The sequence below is a fragment of the Anabas testudineus genome, chromosome 14 (assembly GCF_900324465.2).
Source record: "Anabas testudineus chromosome 14, fAnaTes1.2, whole genome shotgun sequence".
NCBI classification, from domain to species: Eukaryota; Metazoa; Chordata; class Actinopteri; order Anabantiformes; family Anabantidae; genus Anabas; species Anabas testudineus.
The window spans coordinates 10,743,592-10,762,156 of NC_046623.1; the positions used below are offsets into that span (position 1 = coordinate 10,743,592).

The 18,565-nt window shown below is 38.1% G+C and overlaps 3 protein-coding genes and 1 non-coding gene across 5 annotated transcripts; 2 read left to right on the forward strand and 2 right to left on the reverse strand.

Moving 5' to 3' along the window:
• Nucleotides 1-310: 310 nt before the first annotated feature.
• On the reverse strand, nucleotides 311-2,398 carry LOC113169499 (cytochrome c oxidase subunit 7B, mitochondrial). Its single transcript, XM_026370943.1, has 3 exons — nucleotides 2,259-2,398; nucleotides 1,366-1,484; nucleotides 311-525 (listed from the first exon to the last, which is right to left on the reverse strand). The coding sequence occupies exons 1-3, from the start codon at nucleotides 2,293-2,295 to the stop codon at nucleotides 442-444; spliced, it is 240 nt and encodes a 79-aa protein (XP_026226728.1). The 5' UTR covers nucleotides 2,296-2,398; the 3' UTR covers nucleotides 311-441.
• A 181-nt stretch (nucleotides 2,399-2,579) lies between these two features.
• trnal-caa lies at nucleotides 2,580-2,690 on the forward strand. The gene is made up of 2 exons: nucleotides 2,580-2,617; nucleotides 2,645-2,690. It is a non-coding gene; the product is annotated as a tRNA-Leu (tRNA).
• Nucleotides 2,691-3,045: 355 nt separating this feature from the next.
• On the reverse strand, nucleotides 3,046-7,572 carry pgrmc1 (progesterone receptor membrane component 1). Its single transcript, XM_026372727.1, has 3 exons — nucleotides 7,217-7,572; nucleotides 5,474-5,629; nucleotides 3,046-5,165 (listed from the first exon to the last, which is right to left on the reverse strand). Exons 1-3 carry the CDS (start codon nucleotides 7,509-7,511, stop codon nucleotides 5,071-5,073), a joined length of 546 nt encoding a protein of 181 aa, XP_026228512.1. The 5' UTR covers nucleotides 7,512-7,572; the 3' UTR covers nucleotides 3,046-5,070.
• Nucleotides 7,573-9,006: 1,434 nt separating this feature from the next.
• rab24 (RAB24, member RAS oncogene family) lies at nucleotides 9,007-17,388 on the forward strand. 2 transcript variants are annotated; one of them, XM_026373037.1, is made up of 9 exons: nucleotides 9,007-9,458; nucleotides 9,995-10,195; nucleotides 10,881-10,949; nucleotides 11,457-11,535; nucleotides 12,367-12,434; nucleotides 13,181-13,280; nucleotides 13,927-13,977; nucleotides 14,948-15,007; nucleotides 15,782-17,388. In XM_026373037.1, the coding sequence occupies exons 2-9, from the start codon at nucleotides 10,079-10,081 to the stop codon at nucleotides 15,850-15,852; spliced, it is 615 nt and encodes a 204-aa protein (XP_026228822.1). In that variant the 5' UTR covers nucleotides 9,007-9,458; nucleotides 9,995-10,078; the 3' UTR covers nucleotides 15,853-17,388. The 2 variants fall into 2 exon arrangements, with proteins under 2 accessions (XP_026228822.1, XP_026228823.1); XM_026373038.1 differs by having other exon boundaries at nucleotides 9,010-9,458; nucleotides 15,785-17,388.
• The last annotated feature ends 1,177 nt before the right edge of the window (nucleotides 17,389-18,565 follow it).

Below are 18,565 nucleotides of genomic sequence, written 5' to 3' on the forward strand. Positions count from 1 at the left end.
GCGTTTTATAAATTGGTAATGTAGTATCCATATTTGGACTGGACCAGATTTTTTTCTATGACTCAGAGAGTAACTGCAAGTAAACAAAAACATACAAAAAGCAAAAACTAAATAATCTGTGGCAGGTCATTTTAAAATATATTTATGTTTTCTCCTCATCCATTTGTGGTGCTTTTAGATGATTGTTTTAGGGTTTATACTTTTCTGTGACTGAAACAGAGCTCTGACACTGGGCAATATGTTTCGCTCTAAAATGCCCTAGAAAATACTGTACACAGAATTTCACAGCTTAAAAGGAAAAATAGCAGTCTGTAGAATCACATTTAATTTATTTGGACAAAGTAACACAGGCATTCACTGTCTGAACATGTGAATATTCATTATTTATCTGTACAACCAGAGGGTTTGGTAGGTGCAGTGTTGGTCTGTCATCACGGCTCTTTACTCGTCAGCCTGTCTCCATGGTTTGGGCATGACCCTTCCAACTGGTGACAGATTCCAGGTGATGCCAGTCTGAGTCAGCACCTGCAAGTTTAGGAGAAATATCACAGTTTGAACATTTTATACAGACACACACTAAAACAATTATTTACAATAGGGACCTGCTCATTATAAATCACAACCTGGTCCATGAGACAAAGGGAAACAGGAATGTACAAAACAGATTTATTTACTTGTCATTTTTATCAAATTTTTGTTCTCTGCACGTGCTTCTTTACCATGTCTGTTTTCTCATTTACTACAACATGCAAATAAAAATAACCAAACTGATGCAAAAAAAAAAAAAAAGAAAACACATTTGAAAAACCTATGTAAACATATGAAAGACTAATGGTGTTGTTCAATAAAACAAAAAGATACATGCTCAGATCGCCCTCCTGTGGTTTTAACGAGGAGCTTATATTTGGGGACAGTTTTCCTAAGGTACATCAACAGAGAAATAATACCTGGTAAGTAAAACCGCAAAAATTCTAACAATGCTTATCTTATAACAGGTGCTGTGTTTAATCAAAAAGCTGAATGTATCATGGTGTTTATGTAATTAATCTGATTTTACTGCTATTCAAGCAAGCAGAACCTGTTTACAACGCTTATGTAGGAGAACTAGTTTGGCATTGAAAAAGGTTTTGTCATAATACAGTATAAATATAAATGGGGACTCTTGTACTTTATTAGTCAAACACAGATTCTGTATGGAGAAAATAGGAAGCCCAAATTAAATTGAGGGGCTAAGAGACATTCACTTGTGTTGGTTTCACTAGAGAAAACAGACTTTTTTTTTAAATATATATAGCCAGTTTCTAGAAAAGTAAGCCAAATGCATTATTATAAATAAAGGAGGGAAAACAGTGCAACACTACTTACGTATGCCCACACAGATCCGCAGAAGGCAGCCCCACCTAACAACAAAGCGGTCCCGTACTTTGAATGAAAGTCCTGACGAGGGGCGGTGGATCCGTGCCTCACCTGCCGCACGGCCTGACCTGGAGGACAACAAAACATCAAGTCTTAATGCTGACAATGGGCAAACTGCGCATTAAAATATTATATACCAACTTCAATTATTTCAAAACAAGACATCTGAAGAGGTTGCTTTGGGCTTTGGGCAGGATTGAGCACTAATCACCATTTTCTGACATGTGACAGAGCAGAAAACCCGCAAATTAAATAAGACATAATAACTACTGTATATCATACTTCTTCCTTTATATATTCAGCGTGTGTAATATTATTTTGACTTGTCATATTGGATTCCTGTTCTATATGTTTTCTTCCTGGATGAAAGTTTCATAGACGCTACGTGGATCTAGAGAGTTTGCCGTAAAAATTAATAATCACAAATAATAAGTATTTTCTTAATAGCCGCGTCAAGGAAATAACTTAGTATAACAAACAGGCTAATCATTTAGCCAACTTAACATAGGTCAGCGTGTTAGACAGGAACATCTGAATGAAAACACTGCATATTAAAACGTATATGTCAAATGTAATGGCTACTTTGAGTCATGGACGACAGTTAAATGCACCTAATTACACAAATAAATTAAATAACTAATACATTACTGAGCTAATGTTAACTTAGAGTCCTTCGAGAGATGCTAATGTTAGCGGGCTAGCAGTTGGCTGTTAGCACGCTAAACACGGTCACCGACCAGGAACAGGCTGATCAAATATGTAGTCGACTGATTTTAAACGGTCACCCTGTCTACATGCGTACAAACAACATACATTCTTAATGAAAAATAATGTTAGCTTACCAGTAGCATTCACTGCAGCTTTTGCAAACCTGTACATGTTGACTAGCCTGATGTCTTCAGATACCCTTGAAGAACGGAAGTACAATATGGCTGCCGCACGTACACACAACGGAACTAACGATTGGCCAATGTGAGCATGCGCAGACAAGAGATAACCTTTGAAAAATGCGTAAACGGAAAAAAACATTTTTCAACCATTAAAATGGACGACGAAGCCAAACCAGTTGTTAGTCATTTCTATTACACCTAAAATAATTCAAACAACTGAATAGCTGCTGGGTATTACATAAAAGCATCATAGACGCCCATCATTGTCACCGTGTCAGGATGGCCGAGTGGTCTAAGGCGCCAGACTCAAGGACGAGCTCCTTCCGTAGAGACGGGACTTCTGGTCTCCGAATGGAGGCGTGGGTTCGAATCCCACTTCTGACACAAACCTTTTCTTATTAATCACAACAGAGGTACACAATGTACTACAAATAAGTACCACTAAAACAAAGTAGACACCTAAATGTTCCAAACGGACTTAAAACCTTTATCTAACGTCCACATCTGTCATTCAATATACAGCATCACATTCTATTCATAGCAATATGTGGCCTAATTGCTCACTCTAACAATCAGTAGCTATATCAAGTGAAAGCTATTTTGTAAAATTGCCTTAGCTAAAACTAAAGTTGAATTATTGGCCACACAAGGAACACAATTTCAATTGTTTGAAAAATAAATGCCCAGTTACAATATAGACAGTAAAGTGTCATAAACATATTGAAATAAACAGACATGCTTTCATTTTGCAGTGGTTTTTATTAAAGCAAAATATTAAGATTATAATTATATGACACTATTATGACATGTATTTTATATATGTACTGTACATGCATATTCAATATTTCCCTTATTGAATATGTTTGAAAGTGTGAAAAGTGGCTAATGTCTCCAGCTTTTATAGGGATGATGATGGAAACAAAAAGATTACCACGTTATATGTCAGTGAAGATTCTCAGTCATCCAGGTGAAGTTATGTTGATGAGTCTTGACTTCCTTCTTTTTAGGACAAAATGTTTCACTACTCAACTTCCAGGTTAACAAGTTATTTAACACAGAATACCTTCTACTGTGAAAAAACACTAACTTCACGATTAAAAATTAACAATATTAAAAATGGCTGAAAACAAAGTTTCTGCAGGAATACAGACGTTTAAGGAAAAAACACCTGGTCTTTTTTTACAGTCTGAAATTGTAAAATATTGCTGAAAAAGGCTGTGATCCAAATCTGTTATCTGTTATCCAATAGTCATCAGACGTTATCACCTATCCCAGTCTTAAAAAAGGTTTGGGAAAACCTTCTGATCCAGGCAGAACTGCAGTTTAATTTGTTCACATTAAAAAAAGCAAACTGGCAGGAGGCTGTAAAGCACAAACTGTGTGGAGAACTGAAAAGTAAGAACTTACTGTCAGTAGCAAAAATGTTTTATGATCAGAACAAGATGCTGCTTAAAACAAATATGACTTTACCATTAGAAATATAGTGTTCTTTTTGATACATTTACTCTGCAATTAATTAATCATATAATTATTTTATTTCATTTTTTTGCACTTAATGTTTTGTTCATTGCAGCTGATTAGTTTATCCAACCAGTCCACATATGTTGATATGATAATAAAGACTTTAAACCAGAAGGGATACAAGCAACAAGCAGGAGAGTGAAAATTACATGCATCTTAATACAAAAGTGCTGTTTGTAGTAATTATTGATGCCATCTTTGACATCTGATAAAATTTACTTCAGTTCATCAGCGTTTGGCCCAGAAAGCTGCACTTGCTATCTTTTAAACCAGGTGCTACTGTCACAAATGTGTCCATGCTGATTGGTCGCCTGCCCTGATTGTTTAGCAGGGTGAGCCTCACAAAACAAGTTTAGAAGGAAATATTTCTTTACCAATGAAGACTGTTGAGTCTACATCACAGAAGTCTTTGACAGCACCCCTTCACATTATGTTATGTTTTGGACCAGATTTCTTTAAAAAAAAAATTAAGTTACATACTATAGCTTTAATTTTGAATGAAACTACTTCCTGAGATCATTAATTCTGAAGCAAGCTGAGCTGAACCTCAGATAAAAGGAATGCGTACAGCCTGCAATAAAAACAGCAGCAATATGAGCAAATTACTTTATATCAAACTATAGTGAAGTGAGCTAAACAAAGCAGATATCCTTCTTCTTATGAAAAAATGGCCTCACCATACAGGATATTTAGTCATTAGTTGCTTCATGAAGTGTTGAAACTGATTCTTAACAGTCTAGGGACCCATTTTTAAGTGTAAAGTAACTGATCTACTAACACTATGCAGCTTTACATCAGAATGCAGTATCATTAGCTGTTAATGCCTTCACATAATATAAAATGAATTAAAGGGACACAACACCCCTGTTCAAATTTAGCTGAATCTTCTGGCTGCTCCCAAATTGTGATGTAATAGACCTGATTTTGGCTAGAACATATGTATAACAACCATTGTCAGGAAAGCTGTGTCCATAATGTCTGTTAGTGACAAATTAAAAAAATCACCTTGTTAAATTACAGACAGCAGCTCTCTACTACTCCCTGACATCTCCAATCCAGCCCAAGTAGAAGCTTAGGATGTAGCACCCCTTTAAGTCAAAATCCAGGAATGTGATGATCCAAAAATACTAGAGTGTATACAGCAAATGGAAAAGCTGTCTCCAAACAGGAGGCAAATAACATCAAAACACAAACAAACATTAAGGCATCTTTCATTTTTCCCCTCTTCGTCACTTTCCATTTTCTAGTCCTCCTTTTTGTCTTTTCCTTCCTCATCGTCTGTGTACTCAGTGGGCTCCTCTCCTGGTTTCAGAAGCTTGCCGATGTAGTCATACTTCACTGTAACAGTGGAAAATAAAGAAAACCAGAGTATGAGGTACAAGTATGAGGCCGGGCTGCTTCCTTCAGTAGAAATAACCAAGGTTGAGTTCTTTTTCCAATTCACTTTTTTTAGTTAAACATCAAATTCTATGTGGAACATGCACAACATGCATTAAACAGTCAAGTTATTTACAACGTATTAACTCTGATAGTAGCTCTTCAGGAAGCTTCATGATTAGAATAATGGATGAAACCAGGATCATTTACTGTGATGTTTGGCCACAATAGGTAATGTGAAAATCTGCAACAGTCACATGTTTACTCACAGGTGAACTGGGCCTCCCACTCAGAGAGGCTCTCCTGCTGCATGGCGTTGAGGTCTGACAGGTCATCGTGTTCGTCTTTCAGAGCCTCTTTCTCAAGGCAGAAAGTAGCCAGACCTCTGGATGCATCTCTGCCTGCAAACACACCATAAGGCCCCCCTGCCAGAAGGAAAAACACAGCAAGCACACGGAGAGGTGAATTTACAACAGTGGTAGGTGCTGAACTGAAAACTGCTCATTGTGAAATACATTTATATGGCACCTCTGTCTAGTAACCGGATACAGATCTAGGATAATTCACAAATAATACATACAAAAGAAAAACCCAGAAACGTCCAAAGTGTGAAGTTGGTGGTTTAGATTAAAACTAAAACAGCCAACACTAAAAACACAGCATGTATATAATATAGTCTGTTCCTGCTTTACCATGAACCTGGTTGTTGAAGTTCATTTTGTGTCACAGACAAAACAGGGGAGTTTTAAAATGTGGTCCCATAGTTGGTTTACAGATTTATACTACATTTGATCTAATTAAACTTATTTAACATTTGGAAGATTTGGCTTCTAACAAAGTATCGCTGCGTCCTTTTATATTGGTATAAAAAATGATCTTATAGAATTCAACTTGTACACAATACCTCCCCATAAATGTTAGAAGTTCAACCCGCCTGCAGCAGCTTGAGTGTTATCAAAGTGTCCTTGATGAAGACACTGAATCTGCTGCCTGTGGACAAATGCTAAATCTGCTAAATTCCTAAAATGAAACAAGGATTTTCTGTAACTTTCAGGCTGAGAGTGCAGTGCAATGAAAAGTTTGCATGATAGTGAGGTATGATGCTGGTCAGAGGTTATGGGCAACAGAGGTTACCATCTGAGATAAGATAAAAGCAGAGAGGTCTAACTCAGTGTCTGTTTCCAGGTAAGTTAAAAGTCACAGACAAGCATGACAAATCATCTTATTTGAGGCTATAATGGACAAAATAACGTAGAGCCCGAGTATTTATTTATATATGCTAATTAATTTTTCAAGGGGGGCCAAACAGAACCTCTCTAATCAACGTGTATCTATGCCGATTCATCAATATTGGATATTCATACAATATTTTTGCATGAACTCACAAACCTGTCTCTTTCCCTTGATGGAATGGAGACAGTTATTTGTTTTGCTATAATGCATTTATTGTGCTGCATAATTGTGAATATTCATTGGCATGGCAAAACTCTTACTTGCATTTTTCTCTAATGAAATCTGTTTACGTGTAAGTGTCACTTAACTAATGAGTGCCAAGCTCAGTGTCTACTTAAATAATTTTTTTTTTTTTTTTTTTTGGCAATAAAATTGCTTCAGCACACGTCATCAAACACACAAATTTCAGACTTAATGAGCTTTTAGTCCTTCTGCGCTTTTGGAAACATGGCGGCAGTGTAGGTTTTTTTTTTACATAGTAACGCAGCTTCTTAATAGACGATCTCTGCTTTCAAGGCTACAGCAGCTCCTCAGTTGTGAAATGCGACCTCAGATAGCAAACTACTGGGGGTGTGGCGTTACACTCACAAAAGTTTACATAACTTTGTGCTAAAACAACGACTTATATTCCACAATATTGTCGGTGACGTGATACTAGTGAATACAATTTCACACAAAACCAGCGGCTGCTAGGCGCTAGCAGTCGCTGGGGACAGTAGAAAGAACAACAACAAAACGTTTCGTAACACCTAACAACGTGGACGGCTCGGTATCGTTACCTGGTCCGTAAAAGTTCTTTCCTCTGGTCACGTCGAACACTTTGCCGTTCACGGCCATGAGGATCCTCTTATTCTCTACTCCATCATAGGGCTTCAACTCTGCGAGGGTAAAGTCCCTCTTTTTCATTCTAGGCAGCGGCTTTTCAACATCGCCGAGGTCCGGAGGTTTGTCCCCGCGGATGATTTTGTACAACAGGAACAAACAAAGGCTGAGCAGCGTCAGGTTGAGCGGAGAGGTGAAGATCTCCTGGAAAATTCCGCCAGAAGTTAACTGGCTTCCCTCGGACTCAGCCATGTTGAGTCTCTCCTGCCTCTGGCTGTGTGTGTGTGTGTGTGTGTGTGCAGGGTGGGACTGGTAGATGGCAGGAATGCTGATCCAATCAGTGCTGCAGCTCCACAGGCCACAGCGAGCTGTCCAGCCCAATCACAGTTTTACAACAGACGTGCCAGAATATTAACCATCAACTGCCTGACCATGTGGCCTACTTCTGTTTATTTATATGCGTGTTAATTAAATGTGGAGTGATTCAGCACAGGCTCAGCTGATCATGTTTATTATCATGTAGATAAAGTGCAGTCAGCCCACAGGTCAAGATTAGATCAGGCTCCACAGTAGGATGGCAGATGACTATCTCTCTATCCTCAAGTCTACATGCAGAAAACCAGGTGAGAGAGAAAGCTGGTTACACTTATTCCTGCAAAGGCTGCTGTGACCCTCAGATATGTGGAGGACTCATCTGGAGATGGTCCTTGACTTAGGAAAACATCATCCTTGGCTCTTACACTGTCTCCATTCCTTTTGGCCTCTGCTCCAGTTTGCTTATCAGCATCTTTTAGGAGTGGATGACGCCATCATCCACCTGCTTCTTTTCACCTTCTACCGCCTAGACATGTCTGGGGGCACTTTGAGGATGTGTTTTGAATTCTACTTAGTCAACAATGTTTGGTGAAAACTTGAAGCACGGCCAAATTAATAACAGGTGAACAGTAGCTGCAAGACTCTACATGTTATCTGAATGCCTGTTTCAGTGCAAGAGATAAAACATGAGAAGGGATGCTCTTCTGTCTAAAGGACTTAACATGGTTAATGCACAACTACTTAAAATTTATGCCTGACTTTCCATCATTTCATATTTGCCTCTATTCAGTAGTTAACAAAATTAATATTTAGGCCAGTTTGAAAAGGAAATCCCTTAAATCTTTGGTGTCATTTTTAAAATGTTGCTGTTGTTGTTTCTCAGTCTCTAATATTAAACTCAACATCTCTGTTTTTTATTTTGCTGTTATGCAAAGCAGCATGTCTACTTGGCTTTAGGGAATAATTATCTAAAATCAAAACTAAATTTTGCGTGACATTATGTCCTTTTGTAACTGTGTGTACTGTTACATAAAGACTGCATAAAATAAATTAATTGTGTCAAAAATATAGATTTTTAATCTTTATTATGTCATTCTGTTATAGGTTATATTGTGACTATATTTTTCTTACACCCATTGCAATTGAATAAAATCTAAAATCTATAATAAATCTTACCTTTTCATAAAGTATCTGCCTTTTAGTTGTTTTTAATACTTTACCTCTGGCCTGACAGTGTAGATCTATATTCTAATGTGTGTTTATTGTGCATACTGTGTGTCTACTTGTAAAGCTGCTTTTTGCTTTTAATTAAAACCCCAAACACACCAACCTTGAGTTGCTCACTGTGCAGCTTGTGTAATTAATGTGGAGTAACCCCGGTTTGCCCAGTTGATATAACTTCCGGTCATTGTCTCATGTAATTCGGGCACTTCCTGCTCCTGGAAACCAGAGCTAACGCCTTTTTGGTTCCCACCCAAACAAACAAAGCTCAGCTGGACATTTTTCCCTCTGAAAAGCTGAACAGCTCCGTGTCCAGCCGGCCTTCAGTGAGCTGGGCTTCTTATTTAGGGGGCCGTGTTGCTGTAAAGCAGAGACTATGTCAGCCGTTCACCATCTGTTGCTGTAACGTTTCCTAACTGGCGGCTTGTTGCAATTCCCGTCATTGCGCCACAGCCAGTGGAAGAAGCGCTCACCGAGCTAGTTAGCTGCCACTCAGCGTCCAAACACCGGCTCGTAGCGAGGCGGGGCAGAGATGACAAGCGATTTGGCTGCAACCGTCTTTACTTTTAAACAGGTTTGATAAGTACGGGTGGTCCCGGTTTGGCTCCTGTTCGGTGAAGATCAGATGTTTACAAGGATCTGTTGAGTCAAGCTAGCTACCAGGTGAGTTCCCCCCCTTCTGTCTCTGTGTGGTGCTGAAGTTAGCTAGGTTAGTTAGCTCTCAAACCTGTTTTAACAGAAATGTTAAGTCTAGGTTGACTATACAACGTTACCATCAGATCACACGTTTATTTTTTTAGAAGAGTGTCTCAAATTAACTAAACTATAACAATTTGAACGTAACCTACGTTAATATTTAATTTAATGCTTTCAATCTAGTGTAACATTGTAAGCTAGCACTCGTTTCTTTGCAGTTATTCACTAATTTATAGCAATGTTAAAACGACCAAGTCAATCAGATTAATTAAAGATATTTTTCTAGTCATTGCCAGGTCATGACCAATATTATGTAGCTTTAGCTAGTCAAGTACAAACACAGCTCATGTAACCTTTATTACTGTTATTATTATCTAAGTAAAGGGAATACTAGTGAAAACATCCACAAACATTATTCTGTATTTTATAATAAATGTAATTTGTGTATATGGCTTCACTAATATTGTCACTAATTTGTTCTGTCTTCTGTTTTCATTTCACAGCTCACTGCCTTGTAAATTAACTGCCCCCTGCTGTTTGCTGTGTGGCTGTCCTTTTCCTCGGCTTCTTCTTCATTCTCTGATACTATGAGCGCCATGCGTGTGGATGCCAAAGTGGTGATGCTGGGAAAGGAGAGTGTTGGGAAGACCAGCTTGGTGGAGAGATACGTTCATCATCGGTTCTTGGTCGGCCCATACCAGAACGTGAGTGTCAGCTGCTCTGCATCAATTTCCATGTCGGCTCTTGCCTGCTGCCTGGATGAAAGGCATCATTTTTGTATTTTGCCCCTGGGATGTTATGTTAATAGAGGCTCAAGTCCGTGACCATCTTAAAGCATAAAAGCTCTGATAGAAACACATTTCGGGATACTGCATTAGAGAAGCAGTTTTGTAAAAACTTCCATAAAAACTTCATCTTATACAATATTCCACAAAAAAAGATGAATATAAATATGGGTGTTGCTTGCTCTTCTTCCCTGTTACTTAAATCATCACCAAAGTGTCTAAAGCTGCTAAACTTGTTTCATTTCAACCACTTAGAATAGTAAAATGCTGGATAAGCATGTCTGCATCAGTCACAATCTACAAAGTAAAGTAGTAGCTCTGTGCAGAATTGGCTGAAACATAGCCATTTAGCTGCAGTGGAGATATTTGAAATCAACTTAAACTATAGTATTTTCACAGGACAACCTGGTGAGGAATAATATGGACTCCAGAAATCAGCACATACGTATTAGTTTATCCATATTTTATTGTATCTTCCATTAGTGCCCATTTAAACTGTGGTCTGTGAAAGTTCAGACTGGGAGTACACACAGTCTCCAGGGATTCAACAGATCCATTCATGGGTGTCTAATGCTTTACTGCACTTGTTTTCTCTCACTGGCAGACTATCGGTGCCGCTTTTGTTGCCAAACCAATCCAGGTGGGAGACAAAGTGATTACCCTGGGAATATGGGTGAGTTAGAGGCCACTTCATATGAATTTGAATGTATGCACAGCTAGTGCACTTGGCACTCTAGCCAAGTGAGATCTAAAAACGTGTCTCCAGTTGCAGTCCATTGCCAGACATGAGCTCATTTCATTCTCTTTAAAAGCAGTAGTTTATTGAGCTGACAGCAGAATGCTTAACACTAAGAGAGCATTTGAATGATTTTGAACTGCACTTTTACAGTATAACTGTCAGACACAAGTGAGGAGAATTTGGCCTGGAGCTGCAGAGCTTTTCACACTGGGGATTACACAACGTTTAAAGCCTGCATGCAGGTTGTAGGAATGTTGACTGTGTACTTTTGTACCATCAGATTTGACTTCGCTAGGGCAGTGACAGTAATTACATTAGAAACAATAGAAACTGAAGCATTAGTTTAACATGGAGTTTATCAAGAAGAAGAGTGTTTTCTGTCAGATCCTTTCACATTGTCTGCATTTAGGTGAATCTCACTCCTCTCTCTTACTCATCCAGGACACAGCTGGATCAGAGCGCTATGAAGCTATGAGCAGAATCTACTACAGAGGAGCCCGAGCAGCCATAGTCTGCTATGGTAAATCTATAAAGTTCCAAATTATCTTAGAGAGAGCTTCCATGTGACATAACTATATAGCAGATTAACATGTTTTAATGATACATTTAGCTTGTTATAGTGAGCCAAGCCAAAATGACAAAACATTTACTCTGTTTATATAGAAATTGTTGATAGTGTAGACAAAGCAAATGTTCCCATTGTCTGTGACAAAGTCAAGGTTTAGATTTAGTCATTACCATTACTTTGGGGAAAATAATTACAGCATGCTATAGCTTGATCATATATGATACTGTTGTATCTCTGCCTTACAGTGACATTCCTTTTAAACACAAGTCTTCTTCTTGATCATGCTGATAAACTGGTTGTGTAAATGTGTACAAAGAGGATCATTTACTTGAAATCTCTCCCTTTATTTATTTTTGATTTACGTGTAAATATCTAATTTTGTTTCAGACAGACTTGCTACTGTGCATGTTTTCTGAATAGTATTCATGTCTTTTATGTTCCACTTTCCATTTGGAAAATTACTGATGGTATTTCCCACTGGATTACTCACAGTGCTGTCACATTTTATTTACCATCTTCTTTTGGGTCTGCTGGCCTTGTACTTAATAACTTCCAGCTTCTTTCTGTGTGCCTCTTATCCTAGTTTCCTTTAGTCATGTTTTATTTTTATTTACATGTCAATGAAAAAAAAAAAGAAAAAACATTCCACTGAAAGAAAAAACTAATTATTATATTATAAAAATGAGTTAATTATTCATTCTGCACTGCTGCATTAATAAAGAATTGTTATGGCGAATACTGAATACTTTGTGGGATACTAACAGTCTGAAAAATTTGTGACAGATCTGACTGACAGTAGCAGCTTCCAGCGAGCTCGGTTCTGGGTGAAAGAGCTACAAAACTTTGAAGAGGTGAGAGAGATTTATAACTATATGTAATGCAGATGAATGTGTCTGTAATAATTACAAGACCGCTCCCCTACATCATTATAATATAACTTTTTACCAGTTTATGAAAATATAGAAAAAATACAGGAGCATTGTGTAACTGGGTTTTGATGTCAACACCAGAATGAAACACATTTTTGTTGTTGTTGTGCCTTTAAAGCATTTAAGGAGGAACTTTTTATTCATAGACCCCCAGTTTTAGGTGCTCATAAGTATTCTTTCATAGCCAGGTTTTTTTTAGTTTTCTGTTAGCTTACAACTAAACAGATCAAAGGTCTGGAGTTGATGTGTGTTGCATTAGGAACCTGTTGTTGTTAGCTGTCAACATGAAGTCCAAAGAGCTGTTACTGCCAGTGAACAAGTCATCATTAGGCTGAAAAACCAAAACAAACCATCAAATCAATCATCAGAGAGATAAGAACATAAGTATCGGCACAGAAACATTAGAAGACCTGTGATGAATTCTTTCCATGGTGAAGAAAACCCCCTTCACAACAGTTATCAAGCTCAAGAATAGCACCCAGGATATAGGAATATCTGTGTCAATATCAACCATCAACAGAAGGCTTCAACAGTGTAAATACAGAGGGTTGTAAACCACTGGTTCCCCAATCCCCAAAACGGAAAGGCCAGATAAGAGTTTGTCAGAAAGTAAGTATCTTGTTGAAGTGTCTAGGTGTCATGCTGTGTCTCTCTTTTGTTTAATCCAGCACTGTAAGATCTACCTGTGCGGCACTAAGAATGACCTGGTTGAAGGAGATCGGAGCCTGCGCCAAATCGACTACCACGATGCTCAGGACTTTGCTGAAGGTAACAGCAGTGTTAAAAATCTGCCATCTTTGCTGCTTATTTGACTGGTGCTCTTGCCTGTTATATTTATACGATAGGCTCATATGTGATAAGATTCATGGAAAGGAATATGTGTCTGAAAAGGGCTTTGCTGACAAGCGTCTGCCCTTGCTTGTCTGTTTGTTATAGTTGTAACACTCTCATCAGGGGTGGTGTGCATGACTCAGCAGATGGTCAGTTACGCTACTTCTGTTGCTTTGTGGTGTGGGACAGATCCTTTGACCCTTCATTCTGGTTTTGTTGTTGATGCCACCATCTATGGAAGTGTGTAATGAAGGCAGCAGTACTATGGTTAGATATAGCTGTCAAAGCTAGATTATTTTAAGTTATTTCAAAGTTTGTTTGACTTTGTTTGAGAATGATGCACAGCTACCTTGTTTACATTCATTCTTTCTTTCTCATGCACATGTCATACATTTAACAAACCAGTTTAAGGCACTATACGGGCCAGATAATGAGTGTTTTCTAGCAGAAATGTCTATGACCTTTTATCAGCCTCAGAGTAACCAGCACAAATTGGAACATGGACAAAACGTCTGTCCTGTTTCACAAGTTTGTCCCTTAGCCAGACTAACATTTAACCAAAATGTTTTATTTGCTTTTGCAGAGATTGGTGCACAACATTTTGAGACCTCCAGTAAAACAGGAAGTAATGTGGGTGAGTCAGACTATCAGTCATCTGCAGGCCACATATAACATGGGTGATTAGCTCCCACAGCTCTGTTTATGGTCAGTTTACAATGTTGGCTACCCTCAGATTTTGAATATTGAAATCTAATTTAGCGCATAATAATTAGTTCTTTAGGAACTAAACTGTTTAACATATATGTAAATTGAAAACTAAAAAACAAGCCTCACTAACACTTTAACTATTTACACTGCAAACAGAAATGTTAAATGTAGATAAAAGGCAACTCTTCTGCTTGTTGTTGTTGTTTTTTGTTGCCTGCTGTTCGTTTCTCTCTCCTCTTTCCACTCACCCCAACTGGTTAAGGCAGATGGCCGCCCCCCTGAGCCTGGTTCTGCCAGAGGTTTCTTCCACTAAATTGAGTTTTTTCCTCTCCACTGTTGCCTAGTGCTTGCTCAAGAGGGGTTGTTGGGTTTTCTATATAAATCTGAAAACAACTATATTTTGTAAGCTCTTAAAGCCTACACTGTAAAGTGCCTTGAGATGACTACTGTGGTAATTGGAGAATCACTAAAATGTGTTTAGTTGGGCCACCCTTTGTAAAGAAGGCTTACCTAATTAGATTTAGACCCCTTTCCGATCTGCACCTTGTTACTTAAATGTGAACTTCATGTGTCATTTCTGGGTTTTTTTAAGGTCACAATCAGGTGAGATTGTGATCAACTTATACATCTCTGTAAACTAAAATGACTAAATGTAGTCATACAGATTTTACAAAATAGTGAACCTAACATTCTGTGTGCTAAATTGAGCATGTAATGGTTAAAGCTCACCTAATTCCATGAAGGCAGATTTAGAGGCTCCCTCACCAAAAAGACTCTGACTATGTGCAGCACAGATGTGTTATAAACCAGGTTTTGGGATTGTACAGTTTTTATCAGGTTATGATGTGTGAACTAACTGTTGGAAACTGACGTCTCAATCTTCTTCTGCTTGTCAGATGAATTGTTCCAGAAAGTGGCTGAGGATTACAACAATACTGCGTTGCAGTACATGACAGGTGTGTGCCTACACATACACTAATTTTGTTTGGATAAATCATTTTTGTCAAAGAGCATTCAGAGTTGTGTGTTAAGGAGTCTGTAGAGATGCTAAGTCAAGATTACAACAACTCTGACTGGTCAGCTTTGGCTGCTTGTGCTGCTTCCTGCTGATTGAGATTTTTGACGACAAGTAATAAAAAAAAACTTACTTTCAATAAAGGTCATTCATAGTGTTGCACTCTGTTGTTCACACGGAATATGACAGAAATAGTTGTTAGAATAAAAGAAAAACTCGAAAAGGAGGCCAGCTTATTCATTTGCACGCCTTACTCAGAGAAAGTAGAGTGGTGCTAAAATGGATCCCTGGGGAACACCAGAATTGGAGATGTGAAAGAAATCTCCCCTAAGTGCATTTCTGTCCACACAATACAAGTAAACTTAGCTTATACCGAGGACCTTAAAGTAAAATATTATTTCAACTATTTTGGGAAATATGTTTCAGATATATGAGAAGATCGGCATACTCCCATTGCTTAAGATGAAGCTATAGCAAGCAGCTAGCTTAGTACAAAGGATCAAAACACAAGTGGGTTTTGCCAGACTATCCTCTCTAAAGCTGACAAAACATACAGTGCTTGTACTTGAGCACCTGTAACTAAAGTACAAAAACACATATTTCATTTGTCTGTGCTCAAACCAATATGGAGGGCATATCTTCTACCACTTAAAACTGATCCAAAAGCTGCAAAATGCAAGATTACAAACATGAGACATCTTTCCCTGTGTTTCAGCAGAAGAAACGGGTGTCGACTTGGGCCAGAAGAAAGATTCCTATTTCTACTCCTGTTGCCATAGCAACTGATGCTGAGCACAGAAAGGAAAACATAAGTGGTCAGCTTCCCTCGGCTGGAGTTTGCTGATGGGTGTCAGATAACTGTGGATCTGGTATCCAAATCACAGAAGGAGAAATCAAACTTTATACCGTGTTAGATACGTTTATTTCTTTTGTGCCATAAAGAACTGAGGGCTGCGAGACTTTATGGAAGAAGATCCACTACCGCTGCAACTTTTACTGGATGGGATAACTTCACCTAGTCATGTCCTGTGTGCTGTCCCACATCAATTGGTCACTACTTCTGTAACCCTGAGCTGGAAGTAAACATCTCGAAAGCTATGGGTAAAAGATGACCATTGGTGGTGATGTCAGTTTTAACAGCACAGACAGAAAAGAGGCACCCCACTGAACTTGGACTGGCAGATACATTTTGATTGAAGATGTTTAGGATTGTGAATTTCTTCAGGATGGTGAGGGGTTTGTTTACACAAGTTCATTTTTGCTCACCTCCAACCATAAATAACCTTCTTTGAGGAAACCCATCTTTTAAACCTGTACATCTCGAGTGAATCGTGCATGAATGAAGCGAAGCCAATTTGGATGTGTGTTAAGAAACTAAACTCAACCATTCTCAATTGAATTAACCCTTATGCAATATTTGCGTATCTGGTATAACAGAGGAGTAAAATGGTACTAGTGATTTTCATAAAGGCCTTTATGTTTGCTGTAAAAATGGCAGGACTGTGTGGGTGTCTAAAATCAGCTGAGCTTTGGCTCTTCAGTGTTTAGCATGACAGTGTAACAAAAAAAGAATCCACAGCCCAAAAAGCCTTTTCCCCATAGACCACAATTATAAACATCTGTCAAGCTCAGCACAACCAAGATCAGTTCAAACAAGGTCAAACCCTTGTATGAATAATTGTATGAATGTTTAATAATTGAAAAACACAAGCTATTTTTATTTGTGACATCATCCAAGTTTGATGCCTGTGGATCCGCAGGAGAAACACTAATGTTCATGCAGTGGGCTGCAGAACATGGAAGCAAACCTGGAAACTACAAGACATTTCTGCCTTAAACCCTCAAGTGAGCAGTTTTTACCGAATACCTTGGATACCGGATCATGCACAATACACATCTGTTGTGTTATATTTTGCAGTATAAGCTATAATTTTGTCAATTGGCCCAAAGGTTAAAGGAAAACTCCACTTGAGCAGAAATGATGGTGATTAAAGTTACTCTCAGCTGTGGTGGGAAGCTACATATTTCACCAACACAGGAATTTTGCGTGTGAATGTTAAAATACATTTGAAGTGTCATCTTTCAGTATACTCAAAACAATATTTACAGCTGTATTTAAGACTCAAGTCACTAATTTATTGCCTTTAAGTTGTGCTACCAGATGGACATGAAGGAACAATCTAAGTTTTCCTCATGCTGCTTTGATATGCTGATGTTCTATGTGTTGATGTTTTGATGCACAATATTTTTTACTGAATGCTGTTAAAGAGAATGGTGTACGATACAAATGCATTCTGTAAAATTAAAAGCTTATTGAAAGAATGTTTCAAAACTCTGATAGACCTTACATTTTACAGTGAGCCCCCACAATTATGCATTTGTGTGTGTGGGGGGAAAAAAAACACAATAATGGCAATACATGTTCAATTGTAAAATCCAAGTGTATTGTGTCACAAATCTGACTTTTGACTTTGCGTAGTGAAATTTTCCTTTCTGTTCGGTTTGATTACCAGCATCTTGTAGTGTTCAGCTTGCAGACTGTTTGGCTGGTTTCAAACATATCATTTCCTTAGTGTGGTATCATGCTATCTATTCCTGCCCTGTAGGAATAAAACTGTAAGAAAAGCCTGTGACCGAATTAATCAATTGAACATATAGATTTCTCTTGAACGAACAAGAAACAAAAACCTCAATTGTTGAATCCATGCTGAGTTACATGGTTTAATTTATCGCCTTATCTTGCAACTTAGCCCTGAAATAAACCCTGTTTGTAGACTTTATTCCAGGTTGAGAGCATTTTCACAACTGCTATTGGTGGTGCATTCAGAACGCACCACCGGATGAGCTATGCTACTGGAAAATTCCAGAAAAACATATTACAGGATATCTACAGGTAAAATGTCCTGAAACAATAACTTTAATCTCTTGACAGATTAGATAAGATAATCTAATTTCGATGTTACTGCTGTTATAAAAGAAGACGATGAAAGATTCAGTGATGGGTTAAGATGGCATCATTGTAGGCCATCATGTGTATGTTCAGCATTTCTGATCTGTGAATCCTTTGCTACATGTTTACACTCATTTTGACAGTCTGGCTTGTGACTGGAGATTTTTTTTATGCTATTTTCTGTGTCTGTGTAAGCTCTGTACAGCTTTATTAAAATCATTTAATACAATGACACTGAAATCTCACTCCCAAGAGTCTGAATGGAAACATCCGTTAACTTACCTGGATTTTGTACTAGTACTGTCGACTTGACTGCTGATATTTATAGTGACATTACCTCATTACCAAATCACGCTGTGATAATTCTATAGACCACAATTTTCGTAACTTTTAGATTTGTGCTTACTTCAAATTTGTTTGAGGAACATTATAAAGAGTTCAAGATGTTGCCTTGGCCTCCAAGTTCCTCAGATGTGTGTGAAAAAAAAAAAAAAAAGTATGATCCACGAAAGCGCCACCTCGCAACTTACAGGACTTAAAGGACATGCC

Bases quoted from the DNA above. Each gene is read 5' to 3' on its own strand.
- LOC113169499 (XM_026370943.1), bottom strand. From the start codon at position 2,295: ATGTACAGGTTTGCAAAAGCTGCAGTGAATGCTACTG. The intron at 1,485-2,258 runs GTAAGCTAACAT...GTTGTCCTCCAG, and splicing joins AGCTGCAGTGAATGCTACTG to GTCAGGCCGTGCGGCAGGTG. The intron at 526-1,365 runs GTAAGTAGTGTT...CTAAACTTGCAG, and splicing joins GCGGATCTGTGTGGGCATAC to GTGCTGACTCAGACTGGCAT.
- pgrmc1 (XM_026372727.1), bottom strand. From the start codon at position 7,511: ATGGCTGAGTCCGAGGGAAGCCAGTTAACTTCTGGCGGAATTTTCCAG. The intron at 5,630-7,216 runs GTAACGATACCG...TCCTTCTGGCAG, and splicing joins AAAGAACTTTTACGGACCAG to GGGGGCCTTATGGTGTGTTT. The intron at 5,166-5,473 runs GTGAGTAAACAT...CCACTGTTACAG, and splicing joins GTGGGAGGCCCAGTTCACCT to TGAAGTATGACTACATCGGC.
- rab24 (XM_026373037.1), top strand. From the start codon at position 10,079: ATGAGCGCCATGCGTGTGGATGCCAAAGTGGTGATGCTGGGAAAGGAG. The intron at 13,281-13,926 runs GTAACAGCAGTG...TTGCTTTTGCAG, and splicing joins TGCTCAGGACTTTGCTGAAG to AGATTGGTGCACAACATTTT. The intron at 13,978-14,947 runs GTGAGTCAGACT...TCTGCTTGTCAG, and splicing joins TAAAACAGGAAGTAATGTGG to ATGAATTGTTCCAGAAAGTG.